The 26,020-nt window shown below is 46.5% G+C and overlaps 1 protein-coding gene across 1 annotated transcript in view; it reads left to right on the plus strand.

Moving 5' to 3' along the window:
• LOC135520285 (SH3 domain-binding protein 5-like) overlaps positions 1-25,660 on the plus strand; it is a 37,083-nt gene extending 11,423 nt beyond the window's left edge. Inside the window, exons 4-9 of the mRNA XM_064945711.1 lie at positions 18,854-19,018; positions 19,229-19,359; positions 20,342-20,384; positions 21,089-21,308; positions 22,646-22,993; positions 23,529-25,660. Of these exons, the coding sequence (XP_064801783.1) occupies positions 18,854-19,018; positions 19,229-19,359; positions 20,342-20,384; positions 21,089-21,308; positions 22,646-22,993; positions 23,529-23,746 (1,125 nt within the window). The 3' untranslated portion in view covers positions 23,747-25,660. The remainder of the gene's footprint in view (positions 1-18,853; positions 19,019-19,228; positions 19,360-20,341; positions 20,385-21,088; positions 21,309-22,645; positions 22,994-23,528) is intronic.
• The last annotated feature ends 360 nt before the right edge of the window (positions 25,661-26,020 follow it).

Below are 26,020 nucleotides of genomic sequence, written 5' to 3' on the forward strand. Positions count from 1 at the left end.
AAGCTTGGGAAATCTTTTTGTATCCAAATCCGGCTTTAAACTTCTTCACAACAGTATCTCGGACCTGCCTGGTGTGTTCCTTGTTCTTCATGATGCTCTCTGCGCTTTTAACGGACCTCTGAGACTATCACAGTGCAGGTGCATTTATACGGAGACTTGATTACACACAGGTGGATTGTATTTATCATCATTAGTCATTTAGGTCAACATTGGATCATTCAGAGATCCTCGCTGAACTTCTGGAGAGAGTTTGCTGCACTGAAAGTAAAGGGGCTGAATAATTTTGCACGCCCAATTTTTCAGTTTTTGATTTGTTAAAAAAGTTTGAAATATCCAATAAATGTCGTTCCACTTCATGATTGTGTCCCACTTGTTGTTGATTCTTCACAAAAAATACAGTTTTATATCTTTATGCTTGAAGCCTGAAATGTGGCAAAAGGTCGCAAAGTTCAAGGGGGCCGAATACTTTCGCAAGGCACTGTAGTTGATACAATGTTTCAAGTTCATTGCAGACAGGCCATGCATAGCCAATGTGATTCATAGGATATTTATTTTATATCAGGATATTTTCTACCTGCAGGCTGCAATGTTTTTATGTGTTGGCTTTATGTACGCTATTTTTACATAGTCAGCAATGCAATAAAAGTTACTTTTAGATTTTCATAATTTTTATTTAGATAGAATGTAAATTAACCACAGATGATTTTGAGATGCAAAGACTTATAAATGAAATTAAACTGTACCATGAAAATGTGCATATAAAAATCAGAACTAGCATGCAGACTGGTAGAAGTGGTAAGATAAATTGGCCATCCAAATAGAAAAGGTTGCAGAGTGCTGGTGTAGCCTATTGCCGGCAACTTCAGAAGCATAATTCTGCGAAGCGGGAGCAGCGGGATATTTTTCTTCTGGCTATCTTGATCTCTGGCTCTCTCTTGAATCATTTGTGTGTCTTAGTTATTTAATCAAACAGCCTGCCTAAAGCATCAGACAAGTTTAGTACATATAGTTGATTTTATTAAAACACTTAGGGTGTGTCTATATATAGAAAAATACACGTTTGAAAATGTCAACCAATAAAAGAAAAGACTACTCTTGGTTGACCAAGATTATACCTCATGTCGGTGACAGCCCTAGTAGAAATGCATAAAATGAGCTTCCATGCCCGGGTTATGTCCCCCTCATTTCTAAAACCAAAGTTGCACCCCTGCATCTACTGGCCCAGTTATTTCACTGAAGGCAATTGTATGAAGCTATGATGTGTTGTTCAGGAATTCAATAAGAGTTTGGCACATACTCGAGGGATTGAGACTGAAACTTAAAAAAACAACTCTGTGGCTCTTATTTCCATACTAGGTTGGCAGGCATCTTAATTATGAACAAGTGCAGGACTCGCTTGTCTGTCATACAATGCTGAGCTCTGCAACAAGAAGTCAGTGGGACCTGACTGCAAAGGGCGATTCTAGGGCACTGGTCACTCACACACTCACACACTCACACACTCACACACTCACACACTCACACACTCACACACTCACACACACACACACACACACACACACACACACACACACACACACACACACACACACACACACACACACACACACACACACACACACACACACACACACACACACACACACACACGTCTCATAGGTCGATGGTGTGGTTGGGAGCATTACAAAGCGGTTGAGGTTGAAATGGATCAAAGGTGCGGTAAATGGCTGCCTCTCTGACATGGTTGAGTTAATCAACCTCACAGTGGTGACTGGAGCAGAGCCCATCCTAACACAGCAGTCCTGAATCAATTATGCAACATAAACACTCTTCCTCTCTTTCCCTATCTTCCTATTCCTCTATACTCTATCCTCCTCTGTCTTCCTCCTCTCCTATTGCAGCGTATCTCCACCTCCATCTTCCCATTCTCCTTCAGTGGGTGAGCATGTACACAACTTTGAACTTGAATCATTGTTTGCCCAGAGGGGTGGAAATTCTCTATCTCTCTGGTTTGTTGAAGTAGCCTACATGAGCAATACATTATCATTTGCTTTAGAAGGCTAATGATAAGGTACACGGGGAGTGGCAGCGCTGTGGAAAAATGCCCTTGACTTTGGTCTAGATATACACACACACACACACACACACACACACACACACACACACACACACACACACACACACACACACACCATAACTCAGGCTTTTGCGTAACAAAACAATAGATGGTTACTTACCTTAGATGTTGAGAAGACTTGAATATCCTGAGGTAGTACGTGTCACAAGTTAATGGCTGACTGCCCTTGTAAGTGGATCAGAGACAGCTTGACTCAGCCGGAGAGCTTTTCACTGTATGTTCCCTGAGGGGTCGTTTGGGCAGCCTGTACTGTATGTTCCCTGAGGGGTCGTTTGGGCACCCTGTACTGTATGTTCCCTGAGGGGTCGTTTGGGCACCCTGTACTGTATATTCCCTGAGGGGTCGTTTGGGCAGCCTGTACTGTATGTTCCCTGAGGGGTCGTTTGGGCAGCCTGCACTGTATGTTCCCTGAGGGGTCGTTTGGGCAGCCTGCACTGTATGTTCCCTGAGGGGTCGTTTGGGCAGCCTGCACTGTATGTTCCCTGAGGGGTCGTTTGGGCAGCCTGCACTGTATGTTCCCTGAGGGGTCGTTTGGGCAGCCTGCACTGTATGTTCCCTGAGGGGTCGTTTGGGCAGCCTGCACTGTATGTTCCCTGAGGGGTCGTTTGGGCACCCTGCACTGTATGTTCCCTGAGGGGTCGTTTGGGCACCCTGTACTGTATGTTCCCTGAGGGGTCGTTTGGGCACCCTGTACTGTATGCTTTCCCCCTTCTGATGACCAGGTGGCGAATCGCATCTCTGCATGTCTGGCAGACATATCAGTGTGGATGACGGATCACCACCTCAAGCTGAACCTCGGCAAGACGGAGCTGCTCTTCCTCCCGGGGAAGGACTGCCCGTTCCATGATCTCGCCATCACGGTTGACAACTCCATTGTGTCCTCCTCCCAGAGCGCTAAGAACCTTGGCGTGATCCTGGACAACACCCTGTCGTTCTCAACCAACATCATGGCGGTGGCCCGTTCCTGTAGGTTCATGCTCTACAACATCCGCAGAGTACGACCCTGCCTCACACAGGAAGCGGCGCAGGTCCTAATCCAGGCACTTGTCATCTCCCGTCTGGATTACTGCAACTCGCTGTTGGCTGGGCTCCCTGCCTGTGCCATTAAACCCCTACAACTCATCCAGAACGCCGCAGCCCGTCTGGTGTTCAACCTTCCCAAGTTCTCTCACGTCACCCCGCTCCTCCGCTCTCTCCACTGGCTTCCAGTTGAAGCTCGCATCCGCTACAAGACCATGGTGCTTGCCTACGGAGCTGTGAGGGGAACGGCACCGCAGTACCTCCAGGCTCTGATCAGGCCCTACACCCAAGCAAGGGCACTGCGTTCATCCACCTCTGGCCTGCTCGCCTCCCTACCATTGAGGAAGTACAGTTCCCGCTCAGCCCAGTCAAAACTGTTCGCTGCTCTGGCCCCCCAATGGTGGAACAAACTCCCTCACGACGCTAGGACAGCGGAGTCAATCACCACCTTCCGGAGACACCTGAAACCCCACCTCTTCAAGGAATACCTAGGATAGGATAAGTAATCCTTCTCACCACCCCCCCCCCTTAATGATTTAGATGCACTATTGTAAAGTGGCTGTTCCACTGGATGTCAGAAGGTGAATTCACCAATTTGTAAGTCGCTCTGGATAAGAGCGTCTGCTAAATGACTTAAATGTAAATGTAAATGTAAATGTTCCCTGAGGGGTCGTTTGGGCAGCCTGTACTGTATGTTCCCTGAGGGGTCGTTTGGGCACCCTGTACTGTATGTTCCCTGAGGGGTCGTTTGGGCACCCTGCACTGTATGTTCCCTGAGGGGTCGTTTGGGCAGCCTGCACTGTATGTTCCCTGAGGGGTCGTTTGGGCACCCTGCACTGTATGTTCCCTGAGGGGTCGTTTGGGCAGCCTGTACTGTATGTTCCCTGAGGGGTCGTTTGGGCAGCCTGCACTGTATGTTCCCTGAGGGGTCGTTTGGGCAGCCTGTACTGTATGTTCCCTGAGGGGTCGTTTGGGCACCCTGCACTGTATGTTCCCTGAGGGGTCGTTTGGGCAGCCTGCACTGTATGTTCCCTGAGGGGTCGTTTGGGCAGCCTGTACTGTATGTTCCCTGAGGGGTCGTTTGGGCACCCTGCACTGTATGTTCCCTGAGGGGTCGTTTGGGCACCCTGCACTGTATGTTCCCTGAGGGGTCGTTTGGGCAGCTTGCACTGTATGTTCCCTGAGGGGTCGTTTGGGCAGCCTGTACTGTATGTTCCCTGAGGGGTCGTTTGGGCACCCTGCACTGTATGTTCCCTGAGGGGTCGTTTGGGCAGCCTGTACTGTATGTTCCCTGAGGGGTCGTTTGGGCAGCCTGCACTGTATGTTCCCTGAGGGGTCGTTTGGGCAGCCTGTACTGTATGTTCCCTGAGGGGTCGTTTGGGCAGCCTGCACTGTATGTTCCCTGAGGGGTCGTTTGGGCAGCCTGCACTGTATGTTCCCTGAGGGGTCGTTTGGGCAGCCTGTACTGTATGTTCCCTGAGGGGTCGTTTGGGCAGCCTGCACTGTATGTTCCCTGAGGGGTCGTTTGGGCAGCCTGTACTGTATGTTCCCTGAGGGGTCGTTTGGGCACCCTGCACTGTATGTTCCCTGAGGGGTCGTTTGGGCAGCCTGCACTGTATGTTCCCTGAGGGGTCGTTTGGGCAGCCTGTACTGTATGTTCCCTGAGGGGTCGTTTGGGCAGCCTGCACTGTATGTTCCCTGAGGGGTCGTTTGGGCACCCTGCACTGTATGTTCCCTGAGGGGTCGTTTGGGCAGCTTGCACTGTATGTTCCCTGAGGGGTCGTTTGGGCAGCCTGTACTGTATGTTCCCTGAGGGGTCGTTTGGGCACCCTGCACTGTATGTTCCCTGAGGGGTCGTTTGGGCATCCTGCACTGTATGTTCCCTGAGGGGTCGTTTGGGCAGCCTGCACTGTATGTTCCCTGAGGGGTCGTTTGGGCAGCCTGCACTGTATGTTCCCTGAGGGGTCGTTTGGGCAGCCTGCACTGTATGTTCTCTGAGGGGTCGTTTGGGCAGCCTGCACTGTATGTTCCCTGAGGGGTCGTTTAGGCAGCCAGCACTGTATGTTCCCTGAGGGGTCGTTTGGGCAGCCTGCACTGTATGTTCTCTGAGGGGTCGTTTGGGCAGCCTGCACTGTATGTTCCCTGAGGGGTCGTTTGGGCAGCCTGCACTGTATGTTCCCTGAGGGGTCGTTTGGGCACCCTGCACTGTATGTTCCCTGAGGGGTCGTTTGGGCACCCTGCACTGTATGTTCCCTGAGGGGTCGTTTGGGCACCCTGCACTGTATGTTCCCTGAGGGGTCGTTTGGGCAGCCTGCACTGTATGTTCCCTGAGGGGTCGTTTGGGCACCCTGCACTGTATGTTCCCTGAGGGGTCGTTTGGGCAGCCTGTACTGTATGTTCCCTGAGGGGTCGTTTGGGCACCCTGCACTGTATGTTCCCTGAGGGGTCGTTTGGGCAGCCTGTACTGTATGTTCCCAGAGGGGTCGTTTGGGCAGCCTGCACTGTATGTTCCCTGAGGGGTCGTTTGGGCAGCTTGCACTGTATGTTCCCTGAGGGGTCGTTTGGGCAGCCTGCACTGTATGTTCCCTGAGGGGTCGTTTGGGCAGCCTGTACTGTATGTTCCCTGAGGGGTCGTTTGGGCAGCCTGCACTGTATGTTCCCTGAGGGGTCGTTTGGGCAGCCTGCACTGTATGTTCCCTGAGGGGTCGTTTGGGCAGCCTGTACTGTATGTTCCCTGAGGGGTCGTTTGGGCAGCCTGTACTGTATGTTCCCTGAGGGGTCGTTTGGGCAGCCTGCACTGTATGTTCCCTGAGGGGTCGTTTGGGCAGCCTGTACTGTATGTTCCCTGAGGGGTCGTTTGGGCAGCCTGCACTGTATGTTCCCTGAGGGGTCGTTTGGGCACCCTGCACTTTCTTTGACAGCTCCCATTTTTAAAGCGCTGAATCAGCCTCGATTGCTGCAGTCACCAGTAGTGTAAAATGATGAAAAGTGCTTTTCTTATACCTCATGAAATATGTTTAGTTTCCTTCTCGTTCACCTCAGGTTTGAAGAGTGTGACTTGACAAAAGTAGGCCAGTCATAATTTGGAATTGGGATGGGAATTTGGTTTACTTTCTGAATTAACTGGAATTGAAACAGAATTGACCCCATCCCTGGTTAGCATTAAACATTGAAGTCATATTGCCCTTCCCCCTCAGCTGCCCCATCTTCTCTGGAGAGTAGGTACAGCTAGTGGGGGGAAAGGTGGAACAATAGAGAGGAGGAGAATGGTGGTGGTGATGTGTTGTGGCTGGTGCAAGGTTTGGGCACAGTTTACCTCCTCCCTCTATCTCGCCCCCTCCCTCTCGCTCTCTCCTGCATGGCCCGTTACCGACAGTGATTACCACGTAGCTGAACTGAAGTGCACAGTCGAGATCGTCTCACCCCCTGCCTGCCTCAGTCATCTAACCGCAGTGCGTCTGGAGGTGGAAAGAACGAAGGAGAGACAGATAATGAGAGAGAGGAGGAGAGATGCCTGAGGTCCAGAACAGAGGAGACCGACTGTGGATATGTCTGTGAGATTAGTTATGAACTGACCTCCATGATGGCCATAGATTGAACAGATGTGGGGCTTAGTGGTGTCTGGCTGGGGGAGGAAAGCAATGAAAATCCTCCAGGCCTGGAGGAGATCATCCAGTAGATTGGTTGGATTTGGTACAGCTGGAATAGATTCAGACTGGGGGAGAGAGCTGTCTCTAGCTGATGTATGGGATTGTTCTCTGGCTCTGAGTCAAAGGCAGATGGATCACAGCTACAAAGGAGACTCTATAGGTCCCTGCACATCTTTGTCAGAGGCTGGGGGCTCTAATACGTCAACCTGTCACCATAGTATCCGGGATAAAGCAAAAGGACCTGGAGAGAGTTTGTAGGAATTTATATGGTCATACTGTAAATATTGCATTTTATTACAATTACAACATGCATTCTTGCAGTACAAGAAGAATGTTGTCACGTCTTTCCCTGGAAAGATACTGGCTGTGGTAGAACAGGGAACCTTGTCCCAGACAGTCTCCTTTACCACCTCTGGTAGAACAGGGAACCTTGTCCCAGACAGTCTCCTTTACCACCTCTGGTAGAACAGGGAACCTTGTCCCAGACAGTCTCCTTTACCACCTCTGGTAGAACAGGGAACCTTGTCCCAGACAGTCTCCTTTACCACCTCTGGTAGAACAGGGAACCTTGTCCCAGACAGTCTCCTTTACCACCTCTGGTAGAACAGGGAACCTTGTCCCAGACAGTCTCCTTTACCACCACAGTAACTCAGTTCCATGTATTACAGAACAGCCAGTACATCCCTGAGGGTATGGAGATTGGGTTAAGACGGTTAGTGTCATTTTGTAATCCTGAAAAGTCAAGAGACCATCTGTGACCTGTCTCTTTCTCTCCTGTGGAGAGAGGTTTTGGTAGGCTTATAGCACTGAGCGGGTGAGGGTCATGGGGGCTAGGATGGGAAGGATGGAGAGGGGGAGCAGAGACAAGGTCGTGGCCGTGTGCTGGAGCCGTGCTCTGGCCTCCTGGGAGGTGGGAGGCCAGCCTGTCCTGTGGTGCATGTTGATGCTGGTCAGCACTGGTTACATCACTGCTTCAGCAAGCAGGACTGGAGCTGTTTTAATAATGGCAGATTAGCTTGACAATGACTCAATACAGCTGTGTGTGAGCTGTGCATGTGGCTATTGTTCTGGTTGGCTAATGTTTGTGTGTGTGTGGGTGTCCACAGGGGCAGACTGGGACCTGAAATTAGCCCTATCATTTCTAACTCGCCGGCCCATTTATTTTCGAGGCCCCCACACCAGCCCATTTCTTTCCCCATTGTTAGCCAAATAATTGTCATTTTGCTCTAAAATCCCAAGTTCGACAGGCCCTCTGGGCTAAAAATGTCATTTCGTGCCGTCCACCCCTGGGTGTCAACGCTTGCTGTCCAAGCCTGCAGCCATGGAACATTGTATGAGTGTGCTGAGGAATCCAAGAGGCAGCTGTTCATTACAAGTGCTGCTTCAGTACATTAGACGTTGACTTGAACACTGAAGTTAAACAATGGCTAAGCAACCACCTGGAACAAGTGGCTTGCATCCCCATGTCCATGCCGGAACACGGTTGTCCTTCACTTTGCCTCAGAGAACATTCAGACTGACCAGATCGATGTACAGCTTCTAGGTTGTTGTAGCATCAGACCATGAAGCATGATGAAGACGAGCTCTCCCTGAGTCATGTGCGGTATAACGACTTCTCCAGGATTAACTCTGTGGGTCTCTGACATATCTAGGCCAGTCACAATTTGTTTGTGTCTCACAGCAAAAGGAACAGTCTCAATCGGGACACAATTAAGGCCAAGGCTAGCGAAGCGTGACTGCAGAGATGCATGTTTACTATCTGACTGTAAATCATTGACCTCCAATTGAAAAGGCCCTTTTCATCCCATCTCACTCCCTTTTCACCAAGATTAATTGCCCTGCTTAACTGGGGAGATTAAATCAGTTAATTCTCTTGGAAAATAGCTGTGTGTCTGTGTTCTCTTCTGAAAGCTGATACTATTCCAGTGTTGATAGCCTATGCTGAGGAATGTTTAGCTGAAACGCTCTGGTCTTTGAAGTGTTGGCACGTCTTGTCAAATGTATGCCATGAAGATTATAGGAAGGCTTTATATTTCAAAGCTTCTCTTACATGCGTGCAGCCATGGAGGCGTGAATGTGTAGCAACGAGATGTTTATCTGAACATGTGCCGGTTAACCAAATGAATACTCTGTTAGGGCTCCGAAGAGCGCCCGCTCTGAATAATGTAAAGGCTGTGTCGAGCGGGATACGATTTTCTTATGCCCAAAGAGAAAGTATAGTCTTTTTTCTAAAGTTCCACTTTACTTACACTTGCATATGCACGCGTTGGTGCTTGTTTGATTCACATTTACAGAGCCCTACTGATTTAAAATATGAGTAGGGCTGTAATTATTTGATCACTTATTTTCCTGTATTTGAGTTACTATAGATATGGGTTGATATGTAATAAACATGAGGGAAATGGAAAAAGTTAACCATGAGTGTTTAAGTACCATATTTAATGAAGCAGTTTGGTGCCTGTTTATCATTATCTGATGTAACTATGTACTGATGATCTTACCTTTGACCTGTGTCAAATGTCTGCCAAGTGTTGAATGTTGTGTAAGATTTGACTCCCGACTGGATTCGAGGACACACTGATAGTGTTTCTGTGACACTGTGATTCTGTAGCATCTGATGTTGTGACTTTTCCTACGAGCCTCCTGGTGTTTACAGAACATTCGGTGCTGTGTGATTAATGTAGTTCGACACTTTCTCTGCTCCTATTCTGGAGGCGTCTCCCTGTAATTGATTTGATCAATGTCTGCTGTCCTTTTTGTTCACCTGGAAATCCCTGTTACCTATGATTTGTCTGTGTGATGGAGAGAATTGGTAGACCTTATGATCTATTTACACAGACAGAAACTGCAGCAGAAATGCAGAACTGAAGTGGTATGAACATCTTTCTAGAGGTCAAATATACACCGGTGGAAAGTTTGTAACCGCAGTCCTTAGAGAGGACAGTGAATAACAACACAATACTTAATTGGAATGTGCTGAATAAATAGACTAATGTCTCCACGTCCATCCTTCTCCCCGCCTCCGTAATAATCCATCTCTCTCTCCCTCTTCCCTCCTGTCGTGAGTTCCTGAGTGGCCCAGCTTTGAAAGGTGACTGAGAAATTATGCGCAAGTCTTTTTAAAATTTTAACACCATCACTGTGCAGCTGAAAATGAAGGGTAAAGATGGGATGAGTAAACTGAAAAGAATAGAATGATGGATCACGGTGGCAGCAGGACTGAACTGGTGATGGAGGAGAAGAGTAGGCAGAGGAGAGATGGATTAAGGAGAAGGGCTGGGTTGCCAGTCATTTATAGAGGAGCAGGTGTACAGCAGTAGGCCTGCTGTGAGAAGTCTCTCTGTTGGCTGTGAAGTCTCTCTACTAATAAATGTACTTATATATTTATGAAGTGCATTCGGAATGTATTCATACCTCTTGACTTTTTCCACATTTTGTTACGTTACAGCCTTATTCTAAAATTGATTCAATTGTTTTCTCCCCCCTCAGTCTACACACAATACCCCATAACGACAAAGCAAAAACAGCAGTATTTTTTTGTGTGCAAATGTATAAAAATTTAAAAAATATCACATTTACATAGCTATTCAGACCCTTTACTCAGTACTTTGTTGCATTACCTTTGGCAGTGATTACAGCCTTGAGTATTCTTGGGTATGACGCTACAAGCTTGGCACACCTGTATTCAGGGAGTTTTTTTTCTCTGCAGATCTTCTCAAGCTCTGTCAGGTTGGATGGGGAGCTTCACTTCTCAGCTATTTTCAGGTCTTTCCAAAGATGTTTGATCGGGTTCATGTCCGTGCTCTGGCTGGGCCACTCAAGGACATTCAGAAACTTGTCCTGAAGCCACTCCTGCGTTGTCTTGGCTGTGTGCTTAGGGTCGTTGTCCTGTTGAAGGTGAACCTTTGCCCCCAGTCTGAGGTCCTGAACGCTCTGGAGCAGGTTTTCATCAAGGATCTCTCTGTACTTTGATCTGTTCATATTTTCCTCTTTCCTGACTAGTCTCTCAGTCCCTGCCACTGAAGTGGTGGCATAATGCTGCCACCACCATGCTTCACCGTAGGGATGGTGCCAGGTGTCCCCCATACGTGACGCTTGGCATTCAGTCCAAAGAGTTGGTTTCATCAGACCAGAGAGTCAGAATATAATGGTGTAATTCCGTGGGGAAGGTCTCCATGGGTTCAGGCTGCTCAATGACTCACCTCTCCGGCGCAACTCTCTGGTTGTCCTCACGATGTCAGTGTCCTTTTGGCTTAGGAGTCTGTTCCCTCGCCCTTGTTCTGGAAGGGCTCTTCTGAGGACAGACATCTCTGTAGCTCAGAGCTCACAGCGTAGGAATGAAACGGTGTAGATACCACGATCCGATGGGGAGTGGAGGCTAGGTGGTTTGACTTGAATTCACCCGCTTAGACACAGCTACTCATCCGTAGCTTGGGTAGAAAAAGATTTCTTTGTCTTCAAACTTGTGTTGCGTTTTGGGTTCGTTGACTTTTTTAGACCTCGGTTGCAGCTTGGGTCACTTAGTCTTCTCTGTCAATTCTTCACGCACATGTTTTATACCCTTGTGTAAGAAGTGGGCGTAACCGCCTTTAGGGCAATTCTCTGGGTGTACCTAAATGTAATGTAAATGTACCTAGTTAAGAGGCAATGTCTAGACTTTACTCAAATCCAATTTTAGACAACTAACTTCACATTTCATGTTTACCAAAACATTCTCTTTGATTTGGACATTTTCCATACAACGTACAATGTATAAACATCAAACATATACTAGGTAAACTGTTGACGTTGCAATGTTTTCGTAATAACGCCATCTATTAACCATTTAATAACAAAACAAAAATGACATACATTTTCATATTCCATCCATCGTCATGACCACCATTGTGGCTGACGGAAACCATTGTTCCAAAGTCCCTTTATTTCATGTTTAATGTTCTGGGGCTGGTTCTCCATAGTAACAGGACAAAGGAATTTGTCTGTGGCCTGAGATTTACCAGGGGCGTGAGAGGTCATAAACCCCCACATCTACAGACCCCTAGATCTCTTCTCCTCTGTTGAGGTTGAGAGATAATCCGTAGGGTTGTGGTCTCCTGTAACCTGACCTGATCAGGACAGTCATGACAAATGGAAACAGGATGCACCTGAGCTAAATTTCAAGTCTCATAGCAAAGGGATGTAAATCATTTACTTATGTAAATAATGTAGACAGACAGACAGACAGACAGACAGACAGACAGACAGACAGGCAGGCAGGCAGGCAGGCAGGCAGGCAGGCAGGCAGGCAGGCAGGCAGGCAGACAGACAGACAGACAGACAGACAGACAGACAGACAGACAGACAGACAGACAGTTTTTAATACATTTGCAAAACGTTCTAAAACATGTACAGTGGGGCAAAAAAGTATTTAGTCAGCCACCAATTGTGCAAGTTCTCCCACTTAAAAAGATGAGCGAGGCCTGTAATTCTATAGGTACACTTCAACTATGACAGACAAAATGAAGGGGAAAAATCCTGAAAATCACATTGTAGGATTTTTAATGAATTTATTTGCAAATTATGGTGGAAAATAAGTATTTGGTCACCTACAAACAAGCACGATTTCTGGCTCTCACAGATTCAGTCTTTCCAGCCTGGTGCAGGTCTTAAAGAAGAAGTTACAGGTCTGTGAAAGCCAGAAATCTTGCTTGTTTGAAGGTGTAAGGCTGTAACGTAAAAAAAAGTGGAAATGTCTGAATACTTTCCGAATGAACTGTAAGTGTGTCACTAAGTAGCCTGCTATCTAGGAGTGGTTCCTGCTGAAGTAAAATAAACACAGAGATAGATGCACAAAGAACATCGTGCTGTACAGTATTATGCTTCAATGCAGTATTATTTCTATGAACTGAGTCAGCCATTAGACTTTGTCTAATGAATAGTCCTTTCTCCAGAGATCATTCCTTGTACATTATATTAAGTGGACAACACTGGATGCACAACAATGGGATGTTGTCTAAATCAATGGAATATCTTGGCTTGCAGATCCTTGTCTAGTAGAGTCTTGGCGTATACCACATGCTGCTCCATAGGTCATGATGAGAGCAGGAAATAATGATCACTTCATTTCACTTGTTTTCTTTATGGTGACTCAATGTGTTTCTCACTTAAATTAGTTCAGCAGAATCTCTAGTCACATGAGATCCTGTTGGAATTCTCCTCTGCTGTGACTTATTCATAAGTTGCTTGCAGCGAAGGAGACATGTCAGTGTAGATCTACCTTCACTTCCTCCCAAACTAGTCAGGCTACTGTAACTGAACAATAGTTCAGTTGGGATTTAGTTTTTGGCAAATCAGAAATGTTTTATCCTCCTTACTGTAAAACGTTGGAATGATATTTAACCTCTACAGGAAATGTCCCCGCGGACACACACTGATGCCCACACAGATACAGTAAATCACCCTCCCTTGACACTCTATTGGTGGGTTTGGGGCAAAGTGTTGAGTCAGAAACCCACAGAGCAGAGAGGGGTTTAGGGTATTAGTGCCAGCTACAGGGGGTTTCTGTCGCTTTACTAGTCCCACCGAGCAGAGAGGGGGTTAGGGTATTAGTGCCAGCTACAGGGGGTTTCTGTCGCTTTACTAGTCCCACAGAGCAGAGAGGGGTTTAGGGTATTAGTGCCAGCTACAGGGGGGTTCTGTCGCTTTACTAGTCCCACAGAGCAGAGAGGGGTTTAGGGTATTAGTTCTAGCTACAAGGGGTTCTGTCACTTTACTAGTCCCACAGATCAGAGAGGGGGTTAGGGTATTAGTTCTAGCTACAGGGGGTTTCTGTCGCTTTACTAGTACCTACAGATCGGAGAGGGGTTTAGGGTATTAGTGCCAGCTACAGGGGGTTTCTGTCGCTTTACTAGTCCCACAGAGCAGAGAAGGGTTTAGGGTATTAGTTCTAGTTACAGGGGGGTTCTGTCGCTTTACTAGTACCCACAGAGCAGAGAGGGGTTTAGGGTATTAGTTCTAGTTACAGGGGGGTTCTGTCGCTTTACTAGTACCCACAGAGCAGAGAGGGGTTTAGGGTATTAGTTCTAGTTACAGGGGGGTTCTGTCGCTTTACTAGTACCCACAGAGCAGAGAGGGATTTAGGGTATTAGTTCTAGTTACAGGGGGGTTCTGTCACTTTACTAGTCCCACAGAGCAGAGAGGTGTTTAGGGTATTAGTTCTAGTTACAGGGGGGTTCTGTCGCTTTACTAGTACCCACAGAGCAGAGAGGGGTTTAGGGTATTAGTTCTAGTTACAGGGGGGTTCTGTCGCTTTACTAGTACCCACAGAGCAGAGATGGGTTTAGGGTATTAGTTCTAGTTACAGGGGGTTTCTGTCACTTTACTAGTACCCACAGAGCAGAGAGGGGTTTAGGGTATTAGTTCTAGTTACAGGGGGTTCTGTCGCTTTACTAGTACCCACAGATCAGAGAGGGGTTTAGGGTATTAGTTCTAGTTACAGGGGGGTTCTGTCGCTTTACTTGTCCCACAGATCAGAGAGGGGTTTAGGGTATTAGTTCTAGCTACAGGGGGTTTCTGTTGCTTTACTAGTACCCACAGAGCAGAGAGGGGTTTAGGGTATTAGTTCTAGTTACAGGGGGGTTCTGTCAGTTGCTATGACTGTCAGAGCAGAGAGGGGTTTAGGGTATTAGTTCTAGCTACAGGGGGGTTCTGTCAGTTGCTATGACTGTCAGAGCAGAGAGGGGTTTAGGGTATTAGTTCTAGCTACAGGGGGTTTCTGTCGCTTTACTAGTACCTACAGATCGGAGAGGGGTTTAGGGTATTAGTTCTAGTTACAGGGGGTTTCTGTCGCTTTACTAGTACCTACAGATCAGAGAGGGGTTTAGGGTATTAGTTCTAGTTACAGGGGGTTCTGTCAGTTGCTACTAGTACCTACAGATCGGAGAGGGGTTTAGGGTATTAGTTCTAGTTACAGGGGGGTTCTGTCGCTTTACTAGTACCCACAGAGCAGAGAAGGGTTTAGGGTATTAGTTCTAGCTACAGGGGGGGTTCTGTCGCTTTACAAGTGCCCACAGAGCAGAGAGGGGTTTAGGGTATTAGTTCTAGTTACAGGGGGGTTCTGTTGCTTTACTAGTACCCACAGAGCAGAGAGGGGTTTAGGGTATTAGTTCTAGTTACAGGTGGTTTCTGTCACTTTACTAATACCCACAGAGCAGAGAAGGGTTTAGGGTATTAGTTCTAGTTACAGGGGGTTCTGTCGCTTTACTAGTACCCACAGAGCAGAGAGGGGTTTAGGGTATTAGTTCTAGTTACAGGGGGGGTTCTGTCGCTTTACTAGTACCCACAGAGCAGAGAGGGGTTTAGGGTATTAGTTCTAGTTACAGGGGGTTTCTGTCACTTTACTAGTACCCACAGAGCAGAGCGGGGTTTAGGGTATTAGTGCTAGTTACAGGTGGTTTCTGTCACTTTACTAATACCCACAGAGCAGAGAGGGGTTTAGGGTATTAGTGCTAGTTACAGGGGGGTTCTGTCGCTTTACTAGTACCCACAGAGCAGAGAGGGGTTTAGGGTATTAGTTCTAGTTACAGGGGGGTTCTGTCGCTTTACTAGTACCCACAGAGCAGAGAGGGGTTTAGGGTATTAGTTCTAGTTACAGGGGGTTTCTGTCACTTTACTAGTACCCACAGAGCAGAGCGGGGTTTAGGGTATTAGTGCTAGTTACAGGTGGTTTCTGTCACTTTACTAATACCCACAGAGCAGAGAGGGGTTTAGGGTATTAGTGCTAGTTACAGGGGGGTTCTGTCGCTTTACTAGTACCCACAGAGCAGAGAGGGGTTTAGTGTATTAGTTCTAGCTACAGGGGGGTTCTGTCAGTTGCTATGACTGACAGAGCAGAGAGGGGTTTAGGGTATTAGTTCTAGCTACAGGGGGGTTCTGTCAGTTGCTATGACTGACAGAGCAGAGAGGGGTTTAGGGTATTAGTTCTAGCTACAGGGGGGTTCTGTCAGTTGCTATGACTGACAGAGCAGAGAGGGGTTTAGGGTAATAGTTATAGCTACAGGGGGTTTCTGTCAGTTGCTATGACTGACAGATTAGAGAGGAAAATTGGATAAATGAGAAAATGATTAGCTTTGCAGCAATGCAACACACACACAGGAAGTCTAAGCCTAAGCCTAAGCTTCCACTTTGTACTGTACCTCAGCGTAACTGAGTCTGGAGGAGGGAACTGTTTTGGAGTTTATCCATTACTATGTGACCCAGTTGGGCTAAAAGAAGGACAGAGAGTAAAGGGGTAATACTTGTATGTTCTCTCTGGCAGCAGTCTACGATGTTTTGGTTGACCTCAGAACAGAACATTCAGAGTGGGTGGGGAGGAATGGGTTGACATAAAGCTGGATGTTACTAATACCTTCTGATAGAACCAATAGATACTAATAGGAAAACAAGATGTGGAGCCTTGTTTTATACACACAGACAGACAGACGGACGCACACACAGACGCGCACGCTTACACGCACAGACATCTGTGCACACAGACAGACGCACACAGACACACGCACAGACGCACAGACACACAAGCGCACAGACACACGTGCACAGACACACACACGCGCGCACAGGCACAGACACAGCTGCGCGCACAGGCACAGGCACAACTGCGCGCATATACACAGGCACAGCCGCGCACACAGGCACAGACACAGCCGAAGCACACAGGCACAGACACATCCGTGCGCACAGGCACAGACACATCCGTGTGCACAGGCACAGACACAGGTACAGACACAGACGCGCACACAGACACAGACACACAGGTGAAGTGTTTGACAGTAACTCTATTAGCTGTGAGGTCTTTGAGCCCTAAATCTCTTCCCCTGCTGTATACAGTAAGTGTCAAATGAGACGATGCAGGTATACTTTGCTTATACAACCATATGTCATGCCGTCATGACCTTTGTGTTTTCTCAGAAATTAGTCCTTTTGATGTTAGGAACATCTTATGTACAAGACAGTTTGGCGTGTTTCCATAGTCAGTGACAAGGACCTTTGGTGGCTTGTTTGTTATTTCACCTAGTTGCTATTTTTCATGCTGACTCAACAGCTGATTTGGTTTATTCCTGTCAATGTTTGAGCTAAACGTTTTCTGTCTCTTGTTTTTAAAAACAGCATTTTATAAGAAGTGCTTAGTCAGCCACCAATTGTGCAAGTTCTCCCACTTAAAAAGATGAGAGAGGCCTGTAATTTTCATCGTAGGTACACTTCAACTATGACAGACAAAATGAGAAAAAAAAATCAAGAAAATAACATTGCAGGATTTTTAATGAATTTATTTGCAAATTATGGTGGAAAATAAGTATTTGGTCAATAACAACAGTTTATCTCAATACTTTGTTATATACCCTTTGTTGGCAATGACAGAGGTCAAATGTTTTCTGTAAGTCTTCACAGGGTTTTCACACACTGTTGCTGGTATTTTGGCCCATTCCTCCATGCATATCTCCTCTAGAGCAGTGATGTTTTGGGGCTGTTGCTGGGCAACACCGACTTTCATCTCCCTCCAAAGATTTTCTATGTGGTTGAGATCTGGAGACTGGCTAAGCCACTCCTTTGTTGCCCGGGCGGTGTGTTTGGGATCATTGTCATGCTGAAATACCCAGCCACGTTTCATCTTCAATGCCCTTGCTGATGGAAGGAGGTTTTCACTCAAAATCTCACAATACAGGGCCCCATTCATTCTTTCCTTTACACGGATCAGTCGTCCTGGTCCCTTTGCAGAAAAACAGCCCCTAAGCATGATCCCCCCCCATGCTTCACAGTAGGTATGGTGTTCTTTGGATGCAACTCAGCATTCTTTGTCCTCCAAACACGGCTAGTAGAGTTTTTACCAAAAAGTTATATTTTGGTTTCATCTGACCATATGACCATATGACATTCTCCCAATCTTCTTCTGGATCATCCAAATGCTCTCTAGCAAACTTCAGACAGGCCTGGACATGTACTTGCTTAAGCAGGGGGACATGTCTGGCACTGCAGGATTTGAGTCCCTGGTGGCGTAGGGTGTTACTGATGGTAGGCTTTGTTACTTTGGTCCCAGCTCTCTGCAGGTCATTCACTAGGTCCCCCCATGTGGTTCTGGGATTTCTGCTCAGCGTGGAGCCCCAGATCGAGGGAGATTATCAGTGGTCTTATATGTCTTCCATTTCCTAATAATTGCTCCCACAGTTGATTGCTTCAAACCAAGCTGCTTACCTATTGCAGATTCAGTATTCCCAGCCTCTTTGGTCTTGGCCATAGAGGAGTTTGGAGTGTGACTGTTTGAGGTTGTGGACAGGTGTCTTTTATACTGATAACAAGTTCAAACAGGTGCCATTAATACAGGTAACGAGTGGAGGACAGAGGAGCCTCTTAAAGAAGAGGTCTGTGAGAGCCAGAAATCTTGCTTGTTTGTAGGTCACCAAATACTTATTTTCCACCATAATTTGCAAATAAATTCATAAAAAATCCTACAATGTGATTTTCTGGATTTTTTTTCTCTCATTTTGTCTGTCATAGTTGAAGTGTACCTATGATGAAAATTACAGGCCTCTCTCATCTTTTTAAGTGGGAGAACTTGCAGAATTGATGGCTGACTAAATACCTTTTTGCCCCACTGTATATAGAGACATTGGATATAGTAATTTCTTGACTGAAGCCCATTGTTAATTTCCTGTGAGAGGAAAGTGTTCTCTTGAGGTGTACAGATCAAGGATTTGGCCTAGTATGGGCATTGGCCAGCTGCCAGTAGGGGCAGGGGTTCAACCCCTATGGCCAGACATGGCCCACATAATATTTCATGGTGACAGAGAACTTGGCTGGCGACAGAATGTCATGGCCTCTTCAGGTGCCCGTCTGGCAGGCTGTCACGCTACCCGTTGCCCAGGCCTAGCTAGAGACCCAGTCATGAAGTATGTCTGGTAGGGTCTCATCCCATCTGTTGTGCAGATGATTCTGGAGGAGACCCAGTGAAGGTCTGGTTCTGTGGCTGATCTCAGTGCATATCTGCCATGTTGTCTCTCTACCCATTGCCCAGGCTCAGCTGGAGGCCCAGAGAGCCACCCAGGACTTCCAGAGGGCCACGGAGGTGCTGCGTGCAGCCAAAGAGACCATCGCCCTGGCAGAGCAGAGGCTCCTGGAGGAGGACACCAGGCAGTTTGACTCAGCCTGGCAGGAGATGCTCAACCACGCCACCCAGAGGGTGAGTACCGTACTGCATGGAGGGGGAGGAGGGAATGGGGTGCTGCGAATTGCATTAGTGCAACATGACTGTCTGTCAAACCTACATTTGACACCTGAATGTTACTATTCAACGGTTAAAGGCATAATGTGGATGGAAATTGATGCTTCGCAAGTTAGGAAGTCACATTTCCATGTAGTTGCAAGACTGAGTTCTGATTGGCTGTTGCAGGTGATGGAGGCGGAGCATACAAAGACGCGGAGTGAGCTGGTGCACAAGGAGACGGCAGCCAAGTACACGGCAGCCATGGGGCGCATGAAACAGCTGGAGAAGAAACTCAAACGCACCATCAACAAGTCCAAGTGAGTCCCATATGACTGTGTTGCGACCACAACCCAACTACACTGTAGTTAAAAGACTGAGAAGTCAAAGTAAACCTGATACAACCACTGCATCAATTACCAAATGGTCTGCGACTCACACATTCACACATCCATGTTTATTTGTCGACAGTGACCTTTTCCAAGACATTGATCTTTCATGGCGGAGATTTTTCAGTAGCTTGAAAAAGGTCAACTTGAACAAAATAAATGAATATAAATGTGCAAAAGGTAAATGTACCTGCAACAGTGGAGGCTGCTGAGGGGAGGACGGCTCGTAATAATGTCTGGAAAGAAATGAACGGAATGGCACCAAACACATAGAACCCATGTATGTAATGTATTTGATACCATTACACTTATTCCTCGAGACTGTCCTCCCCAATTAAGGTGCCACCAAACTCCTGTGATGTGCAAGTGTCCTTTTCGACCTTTTATGATGAAGTGGTAGCTGTTTTTGTTCCTAGCAGCACAAAGAGAGACAATGTGGTGGTGTTCTGGTTAGTATATATATGTCAGGTTTTTACTAAACTCCATAGACTGGAGGTCTGTGTTGGTGAGGGAGTGTACAGTGTAAAGTAGTTTCCCTGCTGTGACTGAGGCTGTTGCCAGTTACATATAGTCTTAAAAAGCTTCCTTGTCTCCTTTCCGTCATGACCACAGATCATGTACTTGATATGTGTAATTAGTATGGTTGAAACCTATTTAGTGTCATGAAGATGAGATGAGAAAAGAGACCGTTTTAGAGTGTTGGGACTGAGCCTGTCTTGCTCTGTGTTGCCTCAGCTCTCTGTCTAATCCTTTCTCCATGGTTAGCTCATCTAATGTGATAACCCTATATCTCACCCTGTTGCCTTGGTGATATGTACACAGCTGTTCTGAGTTGTCATCGCCTCTAATCTTTCTCCTTCCCTATTTTTTCCCCCTCTTCCCGCTCTCTTTTTGATTTACTTCTCTCCCGCAGACCTTACTTTGAGTTGAAGGCAAAGTACTACCTACAGCTTGAGGTATGTGTGCACTACACTACACTACACTACACTACACTGCACTACACTACACTACACTACATTACACTACACTACACTACACTGCACTACACTACACTATATTACACTACACTACACTACACTGCACTACACTACACTACACTACACTACATTACACTACACTACACTATATTACACTACACTACATTACATTACACTACACTACATTACACTACACTATATTACACTACACTACACTGCACTACACTACACTACATTACACTACACTACACTACACTATATTACACTACACAACACTACACTACAATACACTACACTACACTACACTATATTACACTACACTACACTACACTATATTGCACTACACTACACTACACTATATTACACTACACTACACTACACTACACTATACTATACTACACTACACTACACTGGAATTTGCCTGCCTTTATAGACCTTTTTAAAGGTATTTTAGATTTAAGGAGTCTTACTGTCTTGTAATTGTGGACTCTGCACTGTGGTTAGATCTTTACTGATGTGACCTAGGTCAATAAACTTTGACCTTGAACATATTGCCATGTCATCTCAGGTCTAAACCATTTATGGCAATGATGGTTTCTCCTTCTGCCTTTGCGTGAGTGTGTGTACTTAACTGTGTATAGCAAGCTAATGCTAACAATGACTCCATTTCTGTCCGTCTGTAGCACCTCAAGAAGAACGTGGATGAGTTGCAGGCCAAGCTGAGCCAGGCCAAAGAAGGATACAAGACAGCTCTGAGAAACCTGGAGATGATCTCAGACGAGATCCACGAACGCCGACGCAACTCTGCCATGGGCCCCCGGGGGCGGGGCGTGGGCGCCGATGGCGACAGTGTCGCAGTGGATGACATTGCCAGCTTCAAGATGGAGTCAGATGGCATCTCTAGTGAGTACACTTACAATGCATGATGTTCTGGTCATTTCATTTCTGTGCTTGAAAACTGCAGAAACTGTTCTTGGATCAGCTGTCCTACATAGTGAGGCTAAACAGCCAGCCTTGCCTACTTTTCACTAGTAGTTGGGTATGGCACATAAACACATACACACCCTGTTGACTCTCCTTCTGACTTGTTCTTCAAAACCTTCGTAGGAATTCCTAGAAAACGTCCTTATTGACATTGTGCAGGGAGGTCTTAATAATGGCTATTCTTTGAAAACATCAAGATGATGTCCGGCTCCTGAGAGGGTTGCCTGTTTTCTTGGAATGTTTTCCTAGAATTGGAACATTAAAGGCGCACAGGATGTTTGAGGTTGACTTTAATGAAAGTGAAGCACTGCCCTGCGTTGGTGTCTAAATAATGTACAATAGATGCTAAATGTGCTCTTTTGAAGTCTGTTAATTACATTTTCTGTCAAAGGAAATTCCTGTTTAATTTAAAATGCCTGTATTGACTTTGCAGAAGATCCCATGATATGTCAACTAGCCTAGAGACAGCGTTACTGTTTAAGCTCCTATGGTTAAGGTTAGGACTTGACTCATGACAGCTGATCCTGAATCAGTTAAGTGCTGAAGATACACCCTGTGATGAGATTGAGGCTGAACTGTAGTCAGACGAAGACCGTGGATGTTCACAGCAGTGTGTGTCACTCACTGATCCACCTCCCATTGTCCTGCATTATGGGCTGCGGGATGATGTTTCCATGGCAACCTCAGAGCCCTACTGCTGGCTGACCCACTTAGCCGCCATTGGCTAAGGTTATTGCTGTTGCGCGTTAACCCACATAAACAGTAATATGCTGTGTCTGTTTCAAACTCTCCAATGGCAGTAAACAAAAGAATCAGCGATTGCCCATAGTTCAAGGTCATAAAACATTCTTTCATTCATACAGTCGCCATCCATGTTGGAATTTGTGACTTTTGACCCCTACACGGGAAATGGATCTCATATTAGTCTTGAAGTGCTGTATGTCTCTACACTCCCACTTTCAGTGTAAAGTATGTGTCTGCAGTATTTCAAGGAGTCTCTCTCCCCCTTCCACCCACCATCTGTCTCCCTCGTTTGCTTTTTCTTCCTACTCCCTTTCTCTACGTTCCTTACCCTTGCCCTCTCTCTCCCTCCCTTTTTCACCTAAACCCCTTCACACTCAATCTCCAGCTTCCTGTTTGCTCTTTGGAGAATTTGGATTTAGTGGATGCCACATTGATGCTCTGCATGTACACTCAGTTGTACAGTAAAGGCTAGTTACATCTCAACCACTCTTCCCCTCTCTCTGTCTCTGCAGTGACATCTGAGTCGTTTGAGGATGAGACCTGCAGCAGCAGTGCCATGTCAGAGGAGGACTCAGAGACCCGCTCCACCTGCAGCCTGGTCTCCTCCTCCCACTCCCCCAACAGCCTCCAGGACCTCCCCTCGCCCTGTCCCTTTGCCAGCTCTTCCTCGCCCTTTGCCAGCTCTTCCTCGCCCTCGCCCTGCCCCTCCTCCTCCTCTTCCCCTGCTCCCTCCTCACGCCCCTGCAGTCTGGACCTTCCCAGCCCAGTCTCGCTGTCTGACTTTGGCCTCATCTCTCCTGTCCTGGGACCACGCAGCGAGTGTAGCGGGGCGTCATCACCTGAGTGTGACCTGGAGAGAGGTGTGTGTGTGTGTGTGTGTGTGTGCGCGGTCCAAAAAAGTGAAAAAGGAGAGCTGGGTTGAGAGCGTGTATTTGCATACTGTATGAGGTAGTGTGTACATATGCAGACAAGTGAAAAAGGAGAGAGATTGATGGGGTGTGTTTATTTTCAGTAAGACATATCGTCTTCTGCTTCCTGTCTGACTTACACCTGAGCCAGAGGAGAGACCTATTAGTCATAGTGACAGCTAGCCTAGTGCTTAGGCCAGAGCAGGTGAAGAGGCACAGGCAAGCAGTACTGCTGGGGGATACATCCTAATCTCCACTGGGTCCCTAAGAGCCTGCGGAAGGTTTTGGACCAGTGAGAAAGGGTAACACAGTGAGAACCTTTAGAAAAAGACTTGGGTATGACAGTCTATGGGTGTGTGTGCAGGGCTTCCTACACACAAAGGATATTCATTACTGTTTACGTGAGGTTTTTTGGGGGGAGCCTCCCAATATACTTTATCTATCTCGATCATCAGGCTCACACAACATACCTCTCTGTGTGTTTCAGGTGACAGAGCAGAGGGAGCGGAGGGTGAGCTGGACAATACTGTAAACAACAACAGCACCACCGTCCCAAACACCAAGAAGACCACGGGCCTGGAGGGCCGCCTCAGCTTCCTGTCTCTTCGACGCTCGCGCAACGACAGCACCAAGAACGCCAAGCGCGAACGTCAAAGCCGTTCCCAGACCCCCACCCAAACTGTGGTTCTGATCAACGGGGTGTGATGAGGAAAGCTAATCCACAAGCTAATCCCATCACCGGCTTTGTGTGCCAACGTGCTGTATTGCCAGTAACCACACACACATTCCATTCTACCCCATGAACTAATACTGGCTAAGTAAACAGAAAGTGGCTCAGTGTGAGATACTATGAACTAAATGGTCAGTGTATATACAATTCATATGGATTATGATGAGAAGAGACTTAAGACCCAACCCAGGGTGAGTGATGTCATGAAACCACCACTTCCTATATAGAAAGGACCTTTCACCCTTTGACCTCCCTCCCATAGCGTTGAGACCTCAGTCAGATTGGCTTCCCATAATTCCCTACTGTTCTCCACACACATTAAGGACAGTGCTGGCTAACATCCTATGGGTGGGGGGGGCATTGTATATGAGGGGAAATGGGACAGTTTTTTTTACTGTGATATTCTCCCTGAGAGGGAGCTGCACTTCTAGACAAGATGTGATTCTATTGTTGGTAAATGAAAGAATGCACTCCTAGCTTCGACTATTAAAAATGGGGATTATTTATAAAACTTGATGTCTCAGTGAATGTGCCACCTGTTTTACCAATACAGAAATTAGTCAAATACAAAACATCTATAGCAATATGTGTTATGCTTTTGTAAAAGAAGAGCACGCATGAGGCTAAGATTTAAAGTCAGGATTTCTAAAAAGAAACAAGTACATTTATGGAGTTGAAGTTTTGTGAATAACCCTCATAACTTGTAATATTACTCTGCTATATCCTCTCTCAGATACTTGACGTGAATACTCTCACCATTATGTAATCCTGTGTACGGCTTATAAAGCCTATGGCAACTGCTTCATGTTACCATGGAGACGTAACACCCCCCCTGGCTGGTATCTCTTCGGACAGCCTGTGCATTTGTCCAATAGGGGTCTTCAGAATTGGACTTAAAAGAACTGTATTCTATTGCACAACTAATTTCCCAGTGAGCTAACTGTGAATCCATCTCGCCTGCAGTACACATAAAGCTGGACTTGAAATCTGATTGAACGAGAGTATAATTGTGTGGGGTGAGGCTACAGTAGATATACCCTCCCCTCTTCGCTCCCTCCATCCTGTGGTTCTTCGGTGCCAGGGAAATGGGCCTCCAGACACTGTCACCCCCTCTAGCCCTCCTTCCATCCATCTCCCTGTCATGGCATCTCCAATGGCCCGGTACTGAGGGACAACATCCACCCACGGACGGTAACACTAAGAACTGAGCAATAGCGCAAGGACAGAACTTTTGATAACCATATCTGCCCATGGACACATTCATATAGAGTTCTCTGTAACGAATGCAAATGGCCAGCCTGGTAATTCTCAGAATCTGAGGAGGGTTTTGTCTTGGACCAATCTTGAGGATAAAGTGAAACTAGATGACTGAATGAAACTGATGGTGATGAATGATGAGGCCTGTTGTGGAAACTGACAGAATAATTGATAAGAGTGTTGTGATTTCTGATGGACAGTATCATCTACAGTAAGTTGTAGATCCATATTGGCTAACGTGGCACACAGTAACTGTCAGATGTTTGTGAGGCCTAGTCGTCTGTCTCAAATAGTGTTAAATTGTCTTCCTCTCCTGGTCTCCTTATGCTCCATGGCCACATGGGAAAGGTATTTGGTAACTGAGTTATGAGAAAAGCAAGCTATTGCACAAGCGTATGCAGTCTATTTGTTATTGTGAACGCTCCAGTCTATGTATGTAGTGTACATGTACAAATGTAATGATGTGTCAATGTTTATCTCTGTCACCCTCCGCTGTGGAATATAAGGATATGACCATGAACAGTCCCTGTCATAGCCGTTTTCTTCCATTATGTTAAGAGTAACTTTCCATTGTGTCTCCAGTTTATGTGCCTGTTTTCTGAAAATAATCCAATAAACTGATGTTCACTGCAGTAAGCCTTTGTTCATTTCTGAAGTTCTATACAAATGTAGATCAACTGATCTTTTGTCTTTTTTCTCACTAGCCTGAAATTCTTTGGTCAACCGGTTAAATGACCCATTGACCCAAATTCCAGGTAGGTTTAAAAGTTATTCTATAAAAACTTGTCTGTCAGAACCCTATACAGAAATTGACTAGCCTGTAGCCATTCTGACTCCAACTGAGCTATACTGATATTTTCTTGGTCTTGATGACATTGTCAACAGTTATTGGATCGCTGCAGAGAGCCTATTGCAACAACAAAAAACAGACCATTGTTTTCTTGCAGGTTGTTTACATCACCCTGGCTTCTCATTGGCAAACCTTAACATGA

The sequence above is a fragment of the Oncorhynchus masou genome, chromosome 29 (assembly GCF_036934945.1).
Source record: "Oncorhynchus masou masou isolate Uvic2021 chromosome 29, UVic_Omas_1.1, whole genome shotgun sequence".
In the NCBI taxonomy this organism is placed as follows: Eukaryota; Metazoa; Chordata; class Actinopteri; order Salmoniformes; family Salmonidae; genus Oncorhynchus; species Oncorhynchus masou.